This window comes from Anthonomus grandis, chromosome 1 (assembly GCF_022605725.1).
Source record: "Anthonomus grandis grandis chromosome 1, icAntGran1.3, whole genome shotgun sequence".
In the NCBI taxonomy this organism is placed as follows: domain Eukaryota; kingdom Metazoa; phylum Arthropoda; class Insecta; order Coleoptera; family Curculionidae; genus Anthonomus; species Anthonomus grandis.
This window is the reverse complement of record NC_065546.1, coordinates 7,443,333-7,466,154: the sequence shown is the minus strand read 5'-3', so window position 1 is coordinate 7,466,154 and position 22,822 is coordinate 7,443,333. Positions and strand designations below refer to the sequence as shown.

Here is a 22,822-nt window from a genome sequence, read left to right as displayed (position 1 = left end):
TTCCTATGTTTATTTATTAACTTATACTATTTTTTATTGATATTCTTCTGATAGGTGAATGCTTTTTGGGGTTATACTAATTATTATGACAGATCTGTGTTATTAGTTTTTATTTAGGTTTAGACCAATATCAAATGGTTCAGTAGAGTAGCTTCTAAGCTAGACTGCGCCATATTATATCTCGTAGTAATAGCTCTTTACTGTATTTGTTATTGTATATTTTCAAATAAAAGCCATTATTATTATTATTATTAAAAAATCAAAATGTTGCTGGTGGCGCCATTCATAAATGGTATTATAATAATAATTTAAAATATTATTATAATTATTATTATAATAATTTAAAAAAAGTTTTAAGATTTGCCATAGAAAAAGAAAATCATATTTCAAATTTTATTAAAAACGAACAATTAATGCTAAATTTTTGGCCAAAATTCAAAAAAATGACGTTAAGTTTCTCATCCTGTATCTTGGTTGTATTTGACTTTCGGACTGGGAAAATTGTAATTAGCCTCATTTTTTTTTCAAAACGAATCTGCTGTTAAACTATTTACCACTATTTATGGAACACCCCTTATATGCCCATTGACGTATTTCTAGTAATTTATTTGTAAAAATTTCAAACATTTGTCCCAACACTTGAATTTGTAGGACCATTTAATAAATAATTTCATCACATCAAGACGGCAAGTAAACATTCTGGACTTTATTAAAATAGCAATATGTTTTTTAAGATAATTCTAGATATGTCAAAATTCTTTTGATATATTTGCTTTTGCGATATGTAAAAATACTGACATTAATATATGTAATATGTTTACAGGAATAACTAAAGAGAGTTATGTGAGAGATGGTTCATTCGGAATATCAATATTGCTTTTAGTTATGTACTTTTGCTTGCTATCTACTTTTACTAATGGTCGAAGATCACTAAGGAAAACTCAAATTTTGCTATTTGCTTATTGTCAAACTCCTAACATTAAGGCTTAATAGATATTTTAGTTAATTACACCAGATAGTTAACTGTACCTTTTATAAAACCACCCGATTATCAGGAAAAAGGGAAATATGTGACGTCCGCCAAGTGTCCAAAAATCAAATTTTTTTATTTTAAATTCATTATTTTATACTTGAAATAACAGAGATAATAAAATTCATTTCATTGTGTGTGTACAGCCGGTCTCTTCGAATATTCTCGTTCGAGAAATCATGCGATTTTTTCACGGCCGTCCAGTAAAACTTTTCTATGGACACTTGGATGGGTTTCTTCGTGCGGCGTCACATATATGTATAACTAGCTGCAAAATCTTATCTTACTAATTCCCATACAAAATATCAAATATTTATCCTGTAATATATCGGGAAAGGTACTATCATCCAGTTTTACCTTATTATGAACACTTTATCCACCTTTGAAATCCTAGAAACAATAAAATTTTGGCAAAAAACATTTGCGTATAATGTCAAAGTTTTTCCAGTTTAATCCAATTTTTTATTGTTTTTAAAATTCTTCAACGGATATTAAAAACCCTACTCGTCTTCAACTACATCGTCATAAGAATGGTAAGTAGGACAGCATAGACCCTCTGAGCCGTCAGGTCTTATGCAAAAGAGTAATGTTTCGGCAGTACTTATTTCATGTGGCATAATACCGTGGAAATCTTTGAGTTCGCTGGCTGGGAACCATGCTTTTTCATTGTCGTCAATTAGAACGTAGCCAAAGAGCCTAGAAAAAATTATTAAGCAATTAAACATTAAACACACATTATACATTATTATACAGTGCATCCCAAAAGTTATGTCTAAATTCATTTAAAATTCAGGGGTGGTGTGTTCGAAAAAAAAACGCTCGGACCCGTCGATTTTTATTTCAAGTTGCGCATTTTTGTACGTGAAGTTTGTATATACAGGGTTGCTCAAAAATAAATTACGACCATCAACTTCATTTTTTCAAATGAAAGCACCTTTTTTTATTTCAAAATCTAATTGCATTTTAAGTCACCTAAATGTGGTCTTTTAGATATCTCTGAAACAATTTTGCAGTCTGCTGTGAGTTCCTTTTAGGTTACCTCAAGCCAAAAAGGGAAAAAATGTCCACATTCATTTAATTACTTTTTTCATAAAGGCATCTCCATAGAGATATAAAACTTTAATTCCCAGTAGTTTAAAAACCTTTAACCAAAACAGTAAAGAAATCCAAGATTTGAAGAATGACTTGATTTGAAGTTTGACTTTTGGAAAAAACTATAATAAAAGCAGGGAATCAAAAAAAACTATATGTTGTAAAAAAACTCACTGAAAATCTAAAAAATTACAGAAGAAACGCCACAACCCTGGTGGAAAAGAGTACATTATCAGCGTGAATACCAACAACACTTTTTACAGTTGTGAACTTCTTTTAGTAATTTAAATACATTTAAATTCTATTTCGTAATCTCCAAAATATTGTTTTGAAAACTGGTGCATTTTCAGTCTTTCTCTCAGAAAGCTCGACTAAGTTTTGAGGTGTGTAACCATTAGACTTGAAATGAGTTTAAAGGGAAATATCCAATGGGCACAAATCAGGCGAACTAGCTGGGCACTGTTTTAGTCTTCTTCGCTGCTTCACAAATTCAATAATTATTTTATTATTGATAAACTGGAAGAGGATAGGGAAGATGTGGCTACACCATCTTATTGAAATCGATCTTATAATATCGAGTAGTCTAATTTTACATACAGAATACGAGTAAAATTTATGATTTATGCGATAATGAATTAGGCGGTTTAAATGATTTTTTTGACTGATTTTGTTTTACATTTCCAAATAATTAAATCTAGCAATGGACCATATTTAGGATATCTAGGACTATATAGAGCATACATTTATAACTGTTATCAATTATTGTTTTATAGTGAATGTCATATCATCCTTGATTTTTTTAACCCTATTTCGAAATACAAATGCTAAAATAAAAATATTGTATCTTATGCCATTTAGTGCAAAATATGCGAAACAAAAAAAGGAAAGGATCCGAAACTAGAACTAGCTTTTTTAAAAAATCACTAATTAATTTTAAAATGAATTTATTTTATACATATTTTAGCGGCTCATAAATTACATATAACACTTATACCAACCCAGATGCGACAAAAATGAGAAACGATTCCTCAGGAAAATCGGCTGCAGATAAGCCACATAGATATTGAGTATCGCTTTTATTTAATTTGAATAAGCATAACTGTTATTATAATGTAATTCATGTTATAGGGAAAAATGTAAGTAATATAAACTAAGCAATGAATAAAGTTCTTAATAGAACAACTACATAGACAAAATAAAGATAATTCTCGCTCTTGTTGTTTCGTTCTTAACAAGAGATTTTGTACTAAAATATTTCTATATTTTAGTACAAAATGCTCTGGTACGATTTGGTACTACGAGTGTGCTTTAATAATACCGAGATTGTACAAAAATGTATGAGAAAGAAAAAGAAATTAGGTGGTAGCACTATATAGTAATTAAAATGGATTTCACCAAATTACAGCGTGATGAAATCCGAGAAGTTTATGGAGAATTGGCAAAAAGAAAAGAAAAAGGTGAAGTAAAATTAAAGAAAAAGTAAAAAAAAGTAAATTTACCAATGGGGTTCCATCAATATCTAAGAGAATTGTACGAGGTCCAAAAAACGATTAAGTGATTCCTTGGTAATGTATTATTTTAGCGCTGGGGGTATGAGGTCTAAGCTGAAGCATTTGAAGCAAACAATATCCGCATGCAGTTATGATGTAATTTCGTTGGCTAAACATGGTTGTTTCCGGACATTTTGTCATCTGAATTGGAGTTTACGGCATATGAAGTATTTAGATGTGATAGAAGTGCCCTAATAAGTACTAAGAGGGACGGTGGGGGTGTTTTACTCGCTGTGAGAAAGGAGTTAAAACCGCGATTAATTAAACACTCTTGTTCATCGTTAGAGCAAGTTTTTGTTTCTGTACAACTTAATCTCAAGAATATTGTTTTTGGTGTGGTTTACCTGCCGCCAAAATCTGATATAGGTCAATACAGTGCTTTCTGTGATACAGTACTGGAGATCTTTGAGGTCCATCCGAATTGCTTATTTAGTATTGGCTGCACTTGGTTTAATGAAAATCAAAAATCTTAAAGTTACCTTTTCGGATGGGTGTTCGAATGTCGCACCAGCTTCACTGCTTGGACAGGTATTTAATTACTTAGATGATAAAGAAATGTCTCAGCTACCAAATCCGGAAGGCACATTTCTTTATCTTTGTTTTTCTAATATTAATGGGTCTTCTGGATTGGCGGATGATTTTTTATTTCCGGTGACTGGCTCTCGACATACCCCGTATGAATGTATCTTCTCAGTACCATATATGTCAAGGTCTCTGAAATATTCAGTAAAATTTTTTGACCTAAAAAATGCTGATTTTGTATCGCTAAATAATTTCCTTGCATCTATCGACTGGTCCTTTATAAACAACACTTCTGATATAAATATTTCCCTAAATAAGTTTTATGACCTTTTGTATGAAGGAATCAGCTATTTTTTGCCTATTAAGTCCTATAATACTGGTAGCTTTCCTGTATGGGTTTTAAGAGAGTTAAGAAGCTTAGTTTTACGTAAGAGAATTGCTCATAAGAAGTTTAAGGAGTCTCAATTGCAAAGTAATTACTTGGTTTTCTCTGGGCTTCGGCAGTCATGCAGTATGTTGAGCGGTCAGTGTTACCGCGATTATATTTCTCGTACTGAGAATAATCTATTGTTAAATCCTAGGTTATTCTGAAAACATGTAAGCAATGTTAGAAAGTCAAATATTATTCCAAAACATATGTTTTTTAATGATGAAACTAGTGATGAGGGTAGATACTGTTAATTTATTTGCCAAATATTTGCCAAACGTATATTCTGATAAAGCATTTCAAATGCCTGAATATTACAAGACAGGGCTTGTGGATCAATTCGATGTCAAATTTGTAGAGTTATCTTTAGTAGAGGTTTTTGACGAGATTCTTGGCTTACAGAGCAAGACTTCTGCGGGACCGGATGGCATACCCAGCTTGCTACTTCGTGAATGTGTATGTACTCTGTCGAAGCCTATTTGCACTTTATTCGATCTGTCTTTAAAGTCTTTTATGTATTTTCTATCCTATCCACCCTTTACTCAAGAGAAGTAAACTAATGACACATAAAAATCATCCATTTCATTTAGTTGACCAAAGTCCATGACCTTTACTAGGCTCACTAAGAACCTTTTCAATAATAATGGGTCTTATTAAATGATTCCATTTTAATGAAACAAATCTAATAATTCTTAGAATATTAATCAATATTATAATTATATTCCAATGATGACGAGATGTTACCCGAGAGGGTACATTTCAGGGTCTCCATACTTAAAAAGTAACTTTAGGTCTACGATGAGGAATAATTTTATTTATTACCTCTGAAGTATTTTTCTTCTTTGCTTTCTTTTGAGCATTTTTTCATGCTAGACTTTCACCTAGAATTGAATTAGGATTAAACTGACCCCCAAAACAAATCATTACCTTTAATCCATTAGAAATTCCCCTTCTTAATACAATAATCCTCCTTTCCTCAGGAATCACAATTTCTTGATCTCACCATTCAATTATAGAAAATAATTATAATCAAGCAATTACAAGTCTCGCTATTACTGTTATCTTAGGATTTTACTTTACAATCCTCCAAGGATTTGAATATATAGAAGCCCCATTTACTATTTCAGATAGAATCTATGGATCTACTTTCTTTATAACCACAGGATTACATGGACTACATGTAATCATCGGCTCAACTTTCTTAACAATTTGTCGCATTCGACTCTACCTAAATCATTTTTCCCCAATCCATCACTTTGGATTTGAAGCCGCTGCCTGGTATTGACATTTCGTAGATGTAGTATGACTATTCCTTTATATTTCTATTTACTGATGAGGAAGATAATCTATTTATATAATATAATTTATTATATTTGACTTCCAATCAAAAAATCTATACTAATAGTATAAATAATAAAATCTATCTTTTTTCAAAGAAATTTAATCATAATCCTTATTTTCGCATTAATTATTATCCTTAATTTAATCTCAAAAAAAACTTTTAATGATCAAGAAAAAAATAGACCATTTGAATGTGGATTTGACCCTAAAAATCTGGCACGTTTACCATTCTCTTTACAATTCTTTCTTATTGCTATTTGTGGTAATTCCTTCTTGTTAGAAGAATTCGTATAGTACGCCGATATTTAAGTCTGGTAATACTAGTGATGTCAGTAATTATCGGGGAGTTTGTATACAGTCAACCTTGCCTAAACTTTTGGATGCACTTGTAACCAAGCAATTGTCATGGCAATGTAAAAGCCTTATTATTAACAGTCAACATGGTTTTCAAAAAGGTCGTTCCACTGTTACTAACTTAATATGTTATAAAGATGCTGTTTATACGGATTTTTCGAAGGCGTTCGACAGAGTTAATCATGCGCTTCTACTGGCAAAGCTCCAAGCTTTGGGTTTTGGATCAAATATTATTTGTTGGCTAAGGGACTATCTACTGGGTAGATCGCAATGTATACGGCTTAATAACTTCTTATCTAGCAGCTTCTCTGTGCCATCTGGCGTTCCTCAGGGGTCACATGTGGGTCCATTGCTTCTTACAATCTTTGTTAATGATATAGGATTATTTGTAAGAAATTGTGAATTTTTATTATTCGCTAATGATTTAAAATTGTTTTTGTCTATTGATTCTAATGTTCAATGTCAATTGTTATAGGATGACTTGCATAATCTCTATGAATGGTGCAACCTTAATGGTTTAGATTTAAATGTTCCGAAGTGTTATTCAATAACTTTTGGAAGAATTCGCAATCTTACATTGTTTGATTATAGTATAGGTTCCACTATTTTAAAAAGGGTAACGTAAGTTAGGGATCTCGGAGTAATTTTCGATTCTAAGTTGACATTTTTGTCTCATGCTGAAAAGTTAGTTCAGAAATCGTATAGAAATCTAGGATTTATAACTAGATGCAGTCAAGACCTCTCATGCTCTGTCTATAAAGTTCTGTACTATTCGTTAGTCCGTTCTGGTTTGGAGTATGCTAGTCCCGTATGGTCTCCATTTTATAAATCGCATATTGAAAATATTGAGAAAGTCCAAAATAAATTCTTAAGAAATTGTTTTTTTAAACTTAAGGTTCCATTAGCTAATGGTCATACTGATTACAAGTCGGTCATGTCAGTTCTCTCTTTGGACTCACTTGAGTTAAGGCTTAATAATTAATAATTCAGACTTGTGTTTTATTTTTAAATTAATATCTGGCATGACTGATTGTGATTATCTTTTAAGTAGGCTGAATTTTCGGGCGTAAAAATTGACTAGACTGAAAAAACTCTTCTATGTAGATTTTGATAGTAGTTCTTATGGACAGCATAATCCTATAACTAAAATGCAACGTTCTTTCGATAGGTATAGTCTTGACTTGCACGTTTCATTTAGCAGTTTTAGGAGTTCTCTTAAATTAATTAATTAATGAGTGACTCGTTACTTTATCAGGTTTCTTTAAATTAATTTGTAACGTTGATTGATTTATGTCTTACTATTATCTAGCTTAAGTTGTATTATTATTAGTATCTTTTCTGTTATTTTATTTTTGTAAAATTGGTGGATACCGTTAAATAAATAAATAAATTAGGAACTTTCGAATCTAGCTAAGAGTAATTTGTGCTAAATGACTAGTAGTAGTCAGTTGGAAAGTCATAGTTAGTATTAAATTACTATTGAACAAGCCTTACAAAACTTCGAGATTTCTATAACTTGATATTTTGATTACAAAACATTAATATTAAAAAAAATTTACCTTCCTATAGCAGCTCCGGGTATCCATAATATCGATACCAATATACAAAAACAAACGAGTACAATGGCCCAAACTGGCCAATGATGTTTCTCGGTGGTGCCTTTCTGTGATACCCATGCGTCATATCCAGATCCATCCACAGCAATTTCCACAAAACTGGCAACCAATATAGAAATCATCGCTAAAGGTGACAAATATTTCCAACAAATTAGCCAATATAACCCAGGTCTGGACCCTGTCATCATTTCAATATCATCTGCAAACCTGAAAAATTCAATATTAAAAACAACAATAATAAATGGGCAATAAAGTTACCTTTTTAGGCCATAAACATAGGAAACGCCAATACACTCAAAAAAGGCAATGATTAACAGGGGAAAGTTTCCGGTGAAGTTATCAAACAGGACAAAGACATAACTGCCGGCTCCATGTGCAAAACTCATTGATAATAAACAGCAAATCAAACATATGCCGCCGGTTAGAAATTCTTTGGGTAGATTGGGAAAAAGTTTCATATCTACGATTGAAGTTACAACTCCCTCCAGGGTGCCGAACTGGGAGTCGATCCCCAAAGTAAAAAGCATCAGAAAGAACAGTATGGACCAGAATTGGGCGCCGGGAAATTGATTTATGGCTTCGGTGAATATTATGAATGCCAGGCCGGTTCCAGAAGCAGACTGTAACAAAAAAAAAACATATATCAAGTTAAAAATACTTGTTTTTTTATACCATCACCAAGCAAGGCAGGTACAAAACAATCTTTCAAAATTGATTTACCGTACGGAAGGCGTTCTTATAAATTCTAGACGCTAAGCCGTGTAAATGTCAGACGGTAACGATGGAAAGAGTGAACTTAAAATTGCTTTTACTTAAAGTTTTATGAGAGATAAATAGCATCCTGGCGCTTTTATAAGAGCGAAAATATCTGCTGGGGTGCTTTTAGTTTTTGGCATTTTTTAAACGAAGAACGTCAGATAGAATAAGAGGATGTTATATTTTCTTTAGAATTTCATACTAAAAATAAGGTTTTTAAACAGTTCATACCCTATCAGCTCTAGTTATATTTTAAATAATTTTATTCATAATTAATTTGACCTTTTAGAACCATAACTTATTTAAGATTTTTTCATTTTGCCATTGTGTTAAAATTAGTGTTGAGGTATTTGCCAAAGTTTACCTACATTTTTGAAAAAAATCATGAAATTAATTTTTTTAATTTTTTTTGTCATAACCATCATGAAAATGAGTTTTCTGAACATTTTAAAATATTTCTTTCTTACATCTTCTCTGTTTAAACTTTTGGAAACATAATTTAGATACACTGAACATAATTTTCAACATTTAGTAATATTTAATATTGAAATTTTACGACATATTTTTAGAGTTATTGAATGTTAATAATACCGATGGGGTATTATAATTTCAGGTTTGATGTTACAAGCATTTAATAAATTAATTTGTAAATACCAAGATGATGGAAGAAAAAACAATATTTTACTTGTTATGAGTTATGACTTACCGTCGATATAGATACAGATAGGAATCCTTAAAAAATCATTTCCGAGCAAAATGATGTACATTCAAGCTGATAAAGAAATAAAGCATGTTTTTATTAACCATGGGTCTATAAACTTTTCAAATTATTGCCAAAATAATTATTTTATTAGTTTTCCGTGGACAGAAAACATTTTCTTTCAAATTTCTGATAACTATTTTATTATCCAAGCACATATAAAAAACATGTTTTACTAGTTTCGGATGGATTAAATTTTAAAATCACTGTCAAAGTAATTATTCTGTTAAGATTCGAGATTCATATTGCATAAAAAAATAGTAGTAGAGTTTGTCTAGCTAAGGAAAGGTACATCATCTGTTTCAAAGCTGCGCCAAGTTTTGTCCCCTAATAACGCGCGATCAGAGAAAAACAAACCACCGAGAAGGGACAAAGCCGGGACCGATTTTTCTTGCGCATGTGCGAGCTTATTTGGTATACCTGTCTTATTGCCGGTCCCCTGCCAGCCGTCGGTTAGTCCGGTAATATTCGACGCCTAGTTTAGTCTAGTCAAGTGTTGCCTAAATTTTTCTCTGTCTTTATTTTTTGTGTGTGTTGTCATTGTGCTCTTTTTTTTATTAAAAACTTTTATAATATGCCTTATACCTGTGCTTTTCGTGGATGTCATTCAAAGACAGGATGTGGAAAACTATTAATTATGAACACCCTTGAGCACATTTTCCAAAAACCTTTATCTTAAAATTATTTATGAGGTTGAAAATATTTTACACCATTAAATATAATAATAATTTAAGTTTAATTTAATTATTGCCAATGTATTTTTGTGTTTCATTATACAATGGGCCAATATTATTTTCTCAAAAAATAAAAGTTTGTTTAGAAGATTTTTTGTTTTCCATTATTTATCCTAAATGGTAATTTTTATAGTTGGCACTATACCGGATGACACAGGAAAAAGGGAACACGCAATAACTTTTTTATTTTTCAAGATAAACAAATGAAATTTGGTGTGTCAATAGAATGGTTATAAAAGTATATTTTGACGTATTCAATTGTTTTTGATCACTTCCGGTTGAACTGGAAATGACACGAACTTTCTTATTTTAAATGGGACACCCAGTTTATTTTTTCATACGTTTGTTTATCTTGAAAAATAAAAAAGTTGTTGCGTGTTCCCTTTTTCCTGTGTCACCCGGTATAGTTTAGGTATACTTATAACTTAACTATACCAACAGTAAAATAATGTAATAGTTTTGTTTTCAAATTCCCAATAAAATTTTTAATCTATTCATTGTCGTATTTCTCTCCGTGTACGGAACTATTAAATTGCCAAAACGATTTTTCTCCGTTACTTAATATGTAGCGCCAGTCATTTAAGCCCGCTCAAGGGCACCAAAATTGGACCCCAGAAAATCAACGGTAAATGCGGGTTTTGTCGCTTCTCGGTGGTTTGTTTTTCTCTGGCGCGATTAGCGACAGTAGCTCGCCTTTTTTTAAGAAAAGACATAAACACTAAAGGTCGGGGCACACATATCCGTACCGAGGACGCACCGTGCCCGCAGCGCAGCTCGGCCGTGTCTCTGTTGTCAACAACACTATAGTAATCATATGGCTTAACATCAGCGCACCGTGCCCGAGCATGTAGCACGCACCGCATCCGTGACGGTGCGTTGTACGGTCTCGAACGAGCAATAAAATTTAGCTATTCAAAATGGAAATTGAAAGGTTAATAGAGGAAATAAGGAAGTTTCCATCACTGTATGATCAAATAGTTCATACTGCGTTGCGTTGCATAGAGTTTTTAATTAAGTAAGAAAAAGGCAAATACTGTTTGCCTCTACTAAATTAGTGCCTCTAATAAACAATAAAATGCATATATAAACTTCTTGAGAGTGCATAAAAACTCGGCTTTTTTGGGTGGAGGCTTCAATTTATATGATTATTAAAATATTAATTAACTGCTATACGAAAATGGAACTAAATATGTATAATTTTTAAAACTTCCTGCTTTGGGAACCGCCGCTTATGGTACGCAGATATGGCACTAAATGATCCTTAAAAACTCTTGTACGCAAATAGTACGTACGGAAATGGCACGACACCAAAACAACACCACATACCGACAACACAATTTAAAATTCTTACATTAATCAAAATTAAAAAGTTTACATGTTAAATACTAAAATTTAAAAGTTGATATTAGAAAGATTGACCTTTTTGGCTTTTATCTTTTTTTATAATGTAAATAATTTACCTCAAACACACCTCATCAATTTTTTTTCCAATTTTTTCAGTAGCTTATGAAACGCGGATTGTGTCATTCTAAAGTACTGATAGAATTTTGTCTCGTCATCCATTAGATGAGGAAATAGTGTGCTGAATTCTCCTTCTGTAGTTCTTGCTTTCCAAGCACCGTGTATACATTTTCTTCTCAAGTTTTTCTTTTTATTTCTGACTTTGTTTTCTTCCTCTTCATACAATGCAATAGCTAGCGTTGCTAATTCACTATTAGCAAATTTCGAGAACATTTTTCTTTGAAATAAATTTATGTACCAACCCAATTAAGTTTCGGTCCAAATTGAATACTTTGAAGTGCGTCGTGACCGTCCAATGCGATGCGGGATGCGGCCGTGTGTCGGAGCGCAGCCGATCGAGAGTTCTAGCCGTGACACTGGTTTCGTGGCGTCAAAATTGAAGCCGAGATTTGGTGGCGCACGCCGTACAGTGGAACGACTAAGTGGAGATACCGCGGGACCTAATATTTTACATTTTAAGATAATATATATTTTTTATTATTACGTATTTGTAGGTATATGATAAATGTTTTAAATATTTTTTATTATTTATGTTATTGGAAAAATATACATAAACGGTGTTTCAAATTCGTCTACCCTCAAAATACGAAAATGGATAATTTACCCCAAAGTTGCACATTTACTTGTAAAAGATAGAAAATAGTTATCCGGACTTATGAAAAAAGTCTATTATTTTACCATTACCAAAAGTTTCAAATCCAGGAGACTTTAAAGATCTTCGACCCATAAGTATTTTGCCGGCTATATCAAAAATTTTGGAGAAGCACATTTATCAACAGATTGTTTCATTTGTCGAATCTAAAAAAATAATTCCGCCTAGCCAATCTGGATTTAGAAAAAATTTTAGCACTAGTACCTGCCTAATTAACTTGGTGAATGATGTAAGGCTTGATCAGGATCGGAAAGAAATCACGTGCCTCTGCCTATTAAACTTCAGTAAGGCCTTTGACACACTGTGTCACCGGATGTTGTTGGCTAAGCTTCACCATTTTGGTTTTTCTCAGGAAGCTGTAAAATTCTTTGAATCTTATCTAGTCGGGCGTGTTCAGAGTACACTTCTTTATAATGGGCCCAACAAAATTAAATCTGATTACATACCGGTGACAACGGGCGTCCCACAGGGGTCGATATTAGGGCCATTATTGTTTTCATTATACGTTGCAGATATGAACAAAGAGGTTATAAATTCCAAAATGCAACAGTTTGCTGATGATTCCCAACTGTACATTTCATTTAATCAAGATCTATTGCAGAATTTTCAGAAAAATCTTAATGATGACCTAAAAAAAAATTCGAAATTTTGCAAATAATCATAATCTTAAGCTAAATGCTGCAAAATCATGTGTAATATTGTTGGGAGAGAACAAAGCCAGAATACCAAATATTAATCAACATTTAAATATTATGATAGATAATGAAAGGTTGCCTGTTGTCACAGAAGTCAAGAATTTAGGTGTTTACCTTGACACAAGATTAACTTTCGAAACGCATATAAAAAAGAAACTTTGCATTGCCTATTTAAGATTGAAGAAAATATATCAAGTAAACAAATTTTTGCCCTCAACAACAAAATACTATTTATGTAACTCTCTTGTTTTATCTTTGTTGGATTATGGTGACATCATTTATCACAGCTCTTTGACTAACAGAATTTCTAAATCTATTCAGAAGTTGCAAAATGCGTGTTTGCGATTTTCATATAATATTTTGTATAGAGATCATATTACTCCACACTTAAATAAACACTCAATATTATCTATGGCTAATCGACGTACGCTACATTTAACCAATTTTATTTATAGAGTTTTAAAATCCAAGCAACCGCCATATTTATATCAACTTTTCATATCTAGAGATCACTATCACCAAACTCGCTATACTGGCAATTTTCTTGTACCGCAACACCGTTCTGCAAATTTCCAAAAATCCTTTGCTTTTGTTGCACCTCAAATATGGAACAATATTCCAATTGAAAAAAAAACTTTAGCAATATCTACATTTTCAAAACACATTAAAAATAAACTTTTGCAAGAGCAACTTACAATATAATGAAAATGTGAGAAAATGTTGAAATTATCTGACTATTTGTGGCTAGATCTGTGCGTTCTCTGTCAGTCCAATTTATAAATAATAATGAATTATTAGTGCTATTCTCCTAGTGACCTATGGGGGGTTCTTGTGCTTGACCGGATACCAAAATTATTGTCATAAACTGAAAATTATTAACTTTATTGTTAAGTATAAATAGTGATTTTTTTTTCTTTAGGTTTTAGTTTTTTATAGGTTTTAGTTTTTGGGGCGCTCTACACATTTCTGAAAATAAGTTCCAGACTTGTGAATCGGTTTATTAATCGCAGGGTAGTCCTTTATTTATCATCAACCGAGATTATTGTTATATTTAAAAATGAAGTGTAATTTATTTTGGGATAAATAAAAAGCTTTTGAATTTGAATTTGAATTTGAAAAGAATATGCCATATAAAAAAATATATATTATATTTTATGTGGTTTTGAAGATTATTGAAAAAAAAACAATTTTTCAAAAACTTATTCTTAACACTTTTGTGGATTATCTTGGTTGCTATGGGAAAGTTTTTGCATTGCTGTATTACTTTTTCGTAAAAATGTTAATGCCGAAAACAAAATTAGGTAGGTACCTACGCCAAATTTTTGTTGCTCATTTAAAAAATCGAAAATTTGAATAATTTCGAAGATAATCAAAAAAAACCAAAAAAAAAATTTTAATCAATTTTAATTTTTTTCTGAGCTTAAACAGGAATGCAGCAAGAGGTAGGCATTATTCTAAATAAAATTAAGATTGTAAAATGTAAGTTTTTGTTTTTAATTGTTAATTTACCCACCTAATTTAAATACCAAATTTTTATTCTTTTTAAAACTCAAAGCGAGTATCAAAATAGTTTGGTAGTTTAAAATTTTAAATGCGTAATCTTACTATAAACTACAATAATAACTGCAGTAAAATATTATTTCGAATCAACGCAAAATATGTGCCCAGCGCGGAATTTTTGCCATCGCGATGCGGTCTCGCATGATTTCGGCTTCTGTTGTGAGGTATCGATGGAAGCGGGGATAAGTGTCCAGGCTAGAACTATCGATCGGCTACGCGTCGCACCATCGCACCAGACTCTGGCGAGCAGCGAAGTAGATGTTTCAGCGCTTGACAAAAAAAAACGTATTTCGTAAACCGTTACCAGTAGATAATTTTTTTTTCACCAAAAACTTTTCCATTCCATTTGGCACATTTTTCGTCGATTAATCATATATCTATCTTCAACCGTTCAAAAATTTGCTCGATGTTGAAATGTTCTCCTCAGGTTTGGTACCGCGCCTCCTTTTAAATAATCTGAAAAATTCTGTATAAATACAATATTTTTATTTGTTATTGCGTTTTTTTTTTTATTTTTTTTTGTTATTTTTGTTTTTTTTTGTTATTGGTCTAGAATGATTAGGCTTTCGAATGCTGCAAGAATTTTGAAAAAATATTGAAAAACGGCGTCACAATCGCGAGTTAAACACTAAAAATTGTTTTTTTACGATAAATCAAAATAATCGAAAAATATTTTTTTATTCTTTTTTGCAATTGCTAATTTAATGGAGCCCTCCAGATTTGCATCCGTGAACTCATGCCCCACATAGTACATATTTTTTCAAAAGTATATCTTCGAGTACACAGGTCGATGTTTTAGAAGCGTCTTTTCGACTGTCTGTTCCCTGATTATTTATTTGTTATGTACATGAGTGTGTAGTAAAGTTACAATGCTTTCGGATGACGAAGATGATCAGGATATGTTGAACCTTGTAAATTTAGCTAACATTCAAAGGCAAAGGAGTTACTGAATACATCCCTTGTGGTTAGATAAAAAAAAACTCGTGGTTAATGTTATGCGGGAGTTCAATATGTACCCTGAATGTTTTTAAAGTTTCTATCGAATGTGTGTTCAATGTTTTTATAAAATACTAGCTTTAGTAAGGGTTAATATTGAGAAGCAATCAACAAATTGGAGAGAACTTGTCAGTCAGTCCAGAGGAAAGGTTGTTAATAACGCTGAGGTAAGTTGAAGAAAATATATTTAAGTGAATTTATTTCTGTTTAATCTAAAACAAACAAAAAATAACGATAATGTTACCCTAATATTAATTATTGTAATGTATAAATTTACTCAAATGAAATTCATCCGTGTTTCTGTGCGGTACTGAATCTAGATTTCTATTTATCGAATCTTCAATCCAAGATTGAGAACTATCCATTGGGATAGTAGATGCTTCAAGAATGGTTGAAGATAGTATTTGCTCGGCTAAATTCAAAATTCCAATTTTGAAACGCCGCTTCTGAACAGAAATCATGGAGTTAAAAACGCCACGTCTGGGTCAGGGGATCGATTGTGGCATTCGTTTTTGTGCTGTTTTGGATCTCCAGCAATTGTTGCTTTTTTTCAAAGTACTGGTAAGCTTGCTGGTTGACCTCATTAATAGCGGTTGAGGCTGCTAACTCCTTTTTTTTTTCTAAAATCATCTTCTTTCTATAGTAGTGTTTAAGGCGCTCTCATTGCTATCGGTTGATCACCGATAGACGTACTGGAAGATGGTATAGGTGACTGAGAGGAACGACTGGATAGAATGTTATAGGCTGAGAGTACATCAGCATTGGTGTTGTCTTTAGACTCATTAGATTGTGACCCCGTTTCAGCTGCGAGGTGGCTCGATGATGCGTCGGCAGACTCTTGATTCACGTTGCCTTTGCTCTTACGAGACTTTAAGAAAGGATCCAAAAAGGAGAGATATGGGGCCAAATAGTATTCTTTGACTCGTTTTGTTCCTTGTCGTGATTTGGTTTTTAATTTGGCTTTATATCTTGAGTAGCTTCCTCGTATGTTTTTCCAGCGGTCTTTACACTCTGTTACGGAAACAAAAAACATCTTTTGTTAATAAAGACGTACATACTTACCATTTTCACTGAATTTATTTGATATTTTTTCCCATGCTTGATCTTGTGCACTTCTATTGCAGTAATCCGACCTTCTATAGTCGTATAGTACTGCATGCTGTTGCACGTCTTCACAGAACTCGGTATTAAATAAGTAATCATCCCGCATTTTACCAAATAGACGAAAAGAAGCAATATAAATTGCTGTTTGGTATATGGCATTTACCACTAGTGTAGGCCACTCGTGGCGTCGAAGTGACGTGGCGGTGGCGTGATTTATCACTAGTGATGCGAAGAGTCCGGATGAATCGTCCGTTCAATCCGAATATCAAATTATTCCGAATCAATCCGGATATCTAAATCGTCCGGATACACGCCGCCCGTTCGACCGACAATGAAATAAAAGCTTGTACGCGGCTCACGAAGTTCCACGTCCACCGGCTAAGAGAATCCGTCCGGATTAATTAAATCGTCCGGACAAATAACCCGGCAATCGGCAATATCGTCGCGGGGCCTTGTGTAAATATTGCTTTATTTATCCTTATTGTACTCATTTAGAAACATAAGAGACAATACGAGAACGCCCAAATTTTTTAAGGGTCGCCTGACCTTCAGAAGTTTTTTTGTAAACAAAGCATTTTTGTATTGATATTTTGCATCGTTTAAAATACACTTGATTTATTACATACATAATCAGCTATTTTAGTTTTAACATCATGTAGAAATCCGTAAAAACGAAATGTCTAATGGGTTGCATAATGCATACATTATATTCGAAAAACAGCTATAAAAAACGTTTATCGGACGGTCAAGCATCGAGCCCGAAGGCCGAAACATGGCATAATTTGTCGAACGGGCGAGACATCGAGCGGATGAATTAATCCGGATGAAAAAACCGAATTTTCAATTCATCCGAATCAATATTGTCGGGATATTGAATTAATCCGGATTTTTACAACACTATCACGCCTGTGCCACGCTATTTCTATCTGTATTGCCCCATAAGCGAACATGCAAGTGGCACATGCGCCTACCACGCCACCCCCATTCCAGCCCGTTCTGTGTGAATTGCGCCTAAGCCGACTGGGTTGCTAATGCTATCTTTGACACACCTATTACTGGTATTCTTTTTAATAAGTTTAAAAAAATAACTGTAGTAAAAATTAAATCTACAATAAAACCTTAATTTAATGTACAACTTCAATGAAAAACCCAATCTTGTTGAAAATTAAATCTGAAACTGGGCCCATATAATCCACTCTTAAGCCAGTCATTACTACTTCAATTAAACTAAATACATAAAATCAGACCTAAGCCGATGTAACCCCGAAACTCCATAAAAACAAACTTTATTATACTCACATTATCAAGCTCTTTCTGTAAATCGCACACCTGTAGAGCGGGCATTAAAACGCTCCTCAGCGTTCCGTTGGCATCGGTAAAATTGAAAATCGATCCGACTTTCGGAAAAGCGAGTTTAGTTTCGGGATAGTGCGACCCCAGAAGGTCCGTTAAGGTCTTGTTTCTATCAATCAGGCATTTCTCGTACGTCATGGTAGCCTTAAAGCCAATTATCGAAAATACGACGATTCCGGCAAACATTGACGTGAAGCAATTCGTTAGGGAGACCATTATGGCATCTCTATAGCAGTTATTGTTCACCTAGAAAATAATAGCAATCCAATATTTCACTAGATTTAAATTGACTTGTAGAGGTTTAAGGGACAAATTACCTTCTTTGTTCTCACTAACCTCCATAGTGTGAGGCATTATTGGTAACTATTAAGAGCAACAGAACGCAACGTATGGTTGACTGTAGATAAAAAGGGGATTGATAAAACAGTAGCAAATATATGAGTATATCGATCTCAAAGTGTGCTCGATACCCAAAGTGTGCGCTTTGGGCTAGAGCCCAGGCGCCTATTTTTTTTATCAATATATTGTTAAACTTAGTAACAAGATGTAAGAAAGTAGACTCGTCTCAGGTTTAGAATCGACTATATTGATCAGATAGAAAATACATATACATTTCGTTAACAATAATATTAATTGGTCTTGATCTATTAACCTACATCAGTGTTGCGACCTAGATTTGACGTTGGGTTATATTTGTTGATACTAAATAGTTTACATAAAGGTAGCACCACATCTTTCCCCTTTTAAAAGAATGGCTTTTATTTTGGGCAAAGATAAAAGACATTCGTTTTAAATAAAATATTTGCCCGTATTTTGAGAAAGCTGTGTTGCTTTGTGAAATACCGTAATTATTAGTCTATCCTACCCCTTTTTTTTTTTTTTTTTTTTTTTTTTTTTTTACTATAAAGACTTACTCTTAAAATATTTACAAATTATTATCACTATTACCATAATTATCCTTACACTTATACGTCACACTACTACGATAAATACTTTTATAAAATAATGTTTGCGAATAAGTTATTTACAATGTGTGAGTATATGTCAACATATAATATTACTATACTAATTCTGTTTAATTTGTCGCGACATTAGATTTATATACATACATAATAAGTGAGGAGCAGCCTTTATCAGTTTAACCCTCCCAATATTTCAAACTCGATTAATCTTTTAACAGTCATAACTCGTCCTTACCTTTGTAATCCTCCTCACCTAAATGATCCTTAATTTTCCTAAACTGACTCTGTATGAGTGCCAATTCGTTTGGAGAGTGAGCGAAGAGCAACTGGAGAAAACGGAACTCCTGGAGGTTATGGAGAACGAGGCGGCGTTGCCGTTTGTTTGATTTCCGCCAGACTTTTAAGGTTTTTTCAATCGTCGAGGTTATCTCGTCGCGAAGGAAGGACAAGCAGGCGATTTTCGTGATCTCAACCGGAGTATGTAAACACACCGAATACATTGCGGTTAATTTCATGGTGGCGTTCATGTTGGCCAACATAAAAGCCAACAAATTTGGCACAGTTATGGGTACCCCCGTAGGAAACACCCTAGTTTCTTCTTTGCAGTTGACAGGGAAGAACAAAATGCTCGGATATTCTTCCATGGTATATTCCCATGGTAAAATGTTCTCATCCCCATCGATCCTAGTGAATCTTATATTGTCCACATACGACAGTTTTCTGGCCAATGTTAAAAATGTATAGGAAATCCCATTGCAAAATGAGCATTGCTTGCTATAGTATAGCACCACTACTGCATTTCTATTGTCTAATACCACATCCAGGAAATTTTTGCTATTCAACTCATCCAAATTAATCACAGAGGTGTCATTTATAGCAATAAAATTGTACGCAGGAGTATTTTTAGCAGGAGTATCAACGATTGATTTTTTAGATCTTATTAGGGCACTTTCATTGTACTTTTGCAGGAATAACTTTACATTTCTGCTCGTTATTTGAGTGTCCATAATATAGTGGGATTCCGCTTGTTCATCTACAATAACTACAGCACTCATATCTTTCCTGTTAAACAGATTAACACCAAGTCTCTCAGCAAAAACATAATATCTCAGGCTATCCATCACTATAAACTTAACACTATTATTAGAACAAGCGAAATCAGAGACATTTATATCTTCGCTGTCCACAGGGTCATCAGGTACAAAAACTTCTGGATAAACTTTCTGGGCTGCTAGAAAAGTCTTGCAGTTCTCATATTTTTGTCTCTTCTTTAAGTTTTCCATAGATTTTGGGTCTTTATTCGGCTTCCATAAAGAAGTTTCATAAACCTTATAGTCATCAGCAATTAAATCCTCATCCAGCTCTTTTCCCTTTTTTCCAAAATTGTCTTCGTGATGGGGGAATATTTCAAAGCACTGCTCTGCTTTGAAATTTTGACAGATACTTGACAGTTTTAAGTTTGAACTTAAGCCACAATTCAACTCAAGTTTTCCCAAGGGTTTTGACAGTTTAGCAGATGTAGAGTTTAAAAATGGAGTTGCACTAGTAGTCACAGCTATTTGGGTCAAAGAAGTTTCCGTTTTGCTTTTGCGATCCTGGCAGGATCGCCATGTAAGAAAGTAGACTCGTCTCAGGTTTAGAATCGACTATATTGATCAGATAGAAAATACATATACATTTCGTTAACAATAATATTAATTGGTCTTGATCTATTAACCTACATCAGTGTTGCGACCTAGATTTGACGTTGGGTTATATTTGTTGATACTAAATAGTTTACATAAAGGTAGCACCACAAAGATAATTAATTAATTTTAAAAGGTATGTTTAATCTACTTTAATTTTCATCTTTGTTTCTATATTTCTATAAAAGTAAAAATAGTAACAAAAAGATAAGATCGTTTACAATTGCAACTACCCGATTAAATTAAAATATAAACATAAGACAAAGACCATATCCAGCTGACAGCTCTTATTATTAGTAATTTATGTGGCAATAAACGAACACTTTAGATATTATAAAAAAACGAAAATACACATGGAATCTTGGATATCACGCTATGGGCATTGATACCCTTTTAAATCCGGGCTGATTAATTCCTATCCAGCTGCGCATAAATCGCTGTGGATACATGTCATGACCTGCTTTAGCCCCGATGGGGCACATGTAGCACTGGTTTTATTAATTTTTAAATTATGGGCCGCTGGAGGATATGATTATATTTACTAAAAAATTCTTTATAAGTTATGTAGATATACAGATGACAACCTATATGATAGTGATATCTCAGTAAACTTATTTTGTAGAATCCATTACTTATCAAGTTCAGCAAGAGGTCAAGGCTCAAAAATGTTACTCAAGCATTCAGTACTAGCAAAAACTATATTCTAGATGTGATCATAAAAGGGAGCAGTAAACCAAACAGATCTAGTAAATATTTACTCTTAACAAAATCCCTTAGTTCAGAACCCTACATTTTTTCTAATATAAGAAAGAGGTTATGTTATACAATGCAACCAAATTAAAGAAACTGAAAGGAATATATGCAAAGTATTGAAATCCAAATTTAAGCTGTAATAATAGATTACCAAATTTTGAAATTTACCTTCACATGTGATGTAAATTCTTTAAACGGAAAATTTAAAGACATTCTAGAGAAACTGGTGTGTGTACTTTAAAAAAAATGGTTAAAACTACATTTTTTAGTAAATTTAAAGCAGCGTATAGTAGACTAAAATTTAGCAGATCAAAAATTAAATCCATAGTATAAATTAATAATGGTGACCCGTGTTTCGACTTATAGCACTCGCTTTAACAAATTTAAATCGCATTTAAATTTTGGAATCAAATATAGAATTTATTGAAAGCTGGAATTAAATCAAATAATCCACAAATTTGGTACAAAGCTCTTAGCTAGATTACCACATCAACTTAATAGACCCATCAACTTAATTAAATGAAAAATCACAAATATATTCTCTTCCTTTCGTAAGATTTTCATATTGATTTGGATTTATTGAAGAAAGCTTTAAATCTATTTAAAACTACTTAAAACTAATTATTTACCAGTGTCAGTAATGCCACAGTTTGTGAAACCTATAAAACCTAATAAACTTACCGGATTATAGGACGAAAACGCAATTAATCCCCCAAACGCCAGACCAAGTGAGAAGAAAATCTGCGTTCCGGCCTCCAGCCATACAACCGGATCCAAAATAATATGCCAGGAGGGTGTAAACAGATGTCTCAGCCCATCCGCTGCTCCCTTAAGCGTGATTCCGCGAAAAAAGAATATAATCAAAACGATATAGGGGAAGGTCGCGGTTACGTAGACGACTTTGCCAGAGGAAGCGATGCCTTTTATCATGCACAAATATACCAAAATCCATGCGACGACGAGTGATAGGGCAATTTTCCAGTTGAACGCCTCGGGGGTGTTAATATCCTCTGATATCATTAGGGTCGTTCTGTACCAGAAGTACTGAGTAGGGCTGCTCGCCTGAAAGCAATTTAGAGGTTCATAAAAACTTTTATATGGTTAATAAAGGGTGGGCCATCTATTGGTCCGATTTTGACAGCCTGTCGATAGTGGCGCTGTCAACTTTAGCACCATATGTATACCATATAGTTTAGTTCTAACCTTCCGCTGAACAAAAATGAATCGGTTTTATTTAGAACAACGCTTTAAAATACTGAAAACTTATTTTGAATGTCGGTCTCTCATGAGTGAAACAAAATTTGGAAGAAATGAAGCGCCCACCGCGCGTGCTATTAGAAAATTGGTGCGTAAAGTTCG

The 22,822-nt window shown here is 33.1% G+C and overlaps 1 protein-coding gene across 2 annotated transcripts in view; it reads right to left on the bottom strand.

The window, feature by feature from the left end:
• Positions 1 to 350: 350 nt before the first annotated feature.
• Positions 351 to 22,822, bottom strand: part of LOC126738114 (sodium-dependent neutral amino acid transporter B(0)AT3) — a 58,446-nt gene continuing 35,974 nt past the window's right edge. For both annotated transcript variants that reach the window (XM_050443281.1, XM_050443273.1), the window contains exons 5-9: positions 22,145 to 22,525; positions 18,010 to 18,309; positions 8,191 to 8,552; positions 7,876 to 8,139; positions 351 to 1,726 (exon numbers count right to left, since the gene is read on the bottom strand). In XM_050443281.1, coding sequence (XP_050299238.1) covers positions 1,531 to 1,726; positions 7,876 to 8,139; positions 8,191 to 8,552; positions 18,010 to 18,309; positions 22,145 to 22,525 — 1,503 coding nt within the window. In that variant the 3' untranslated portion in view covers positions 351 to 1,530. The remainder of the gene's footprint in view (positions 1,727 to 7,875; positions 8,140 to 8,190; positions 8,553 to 18,009; positions 18,310 to 22,144; positions 22,526 to 22,822) is intronic.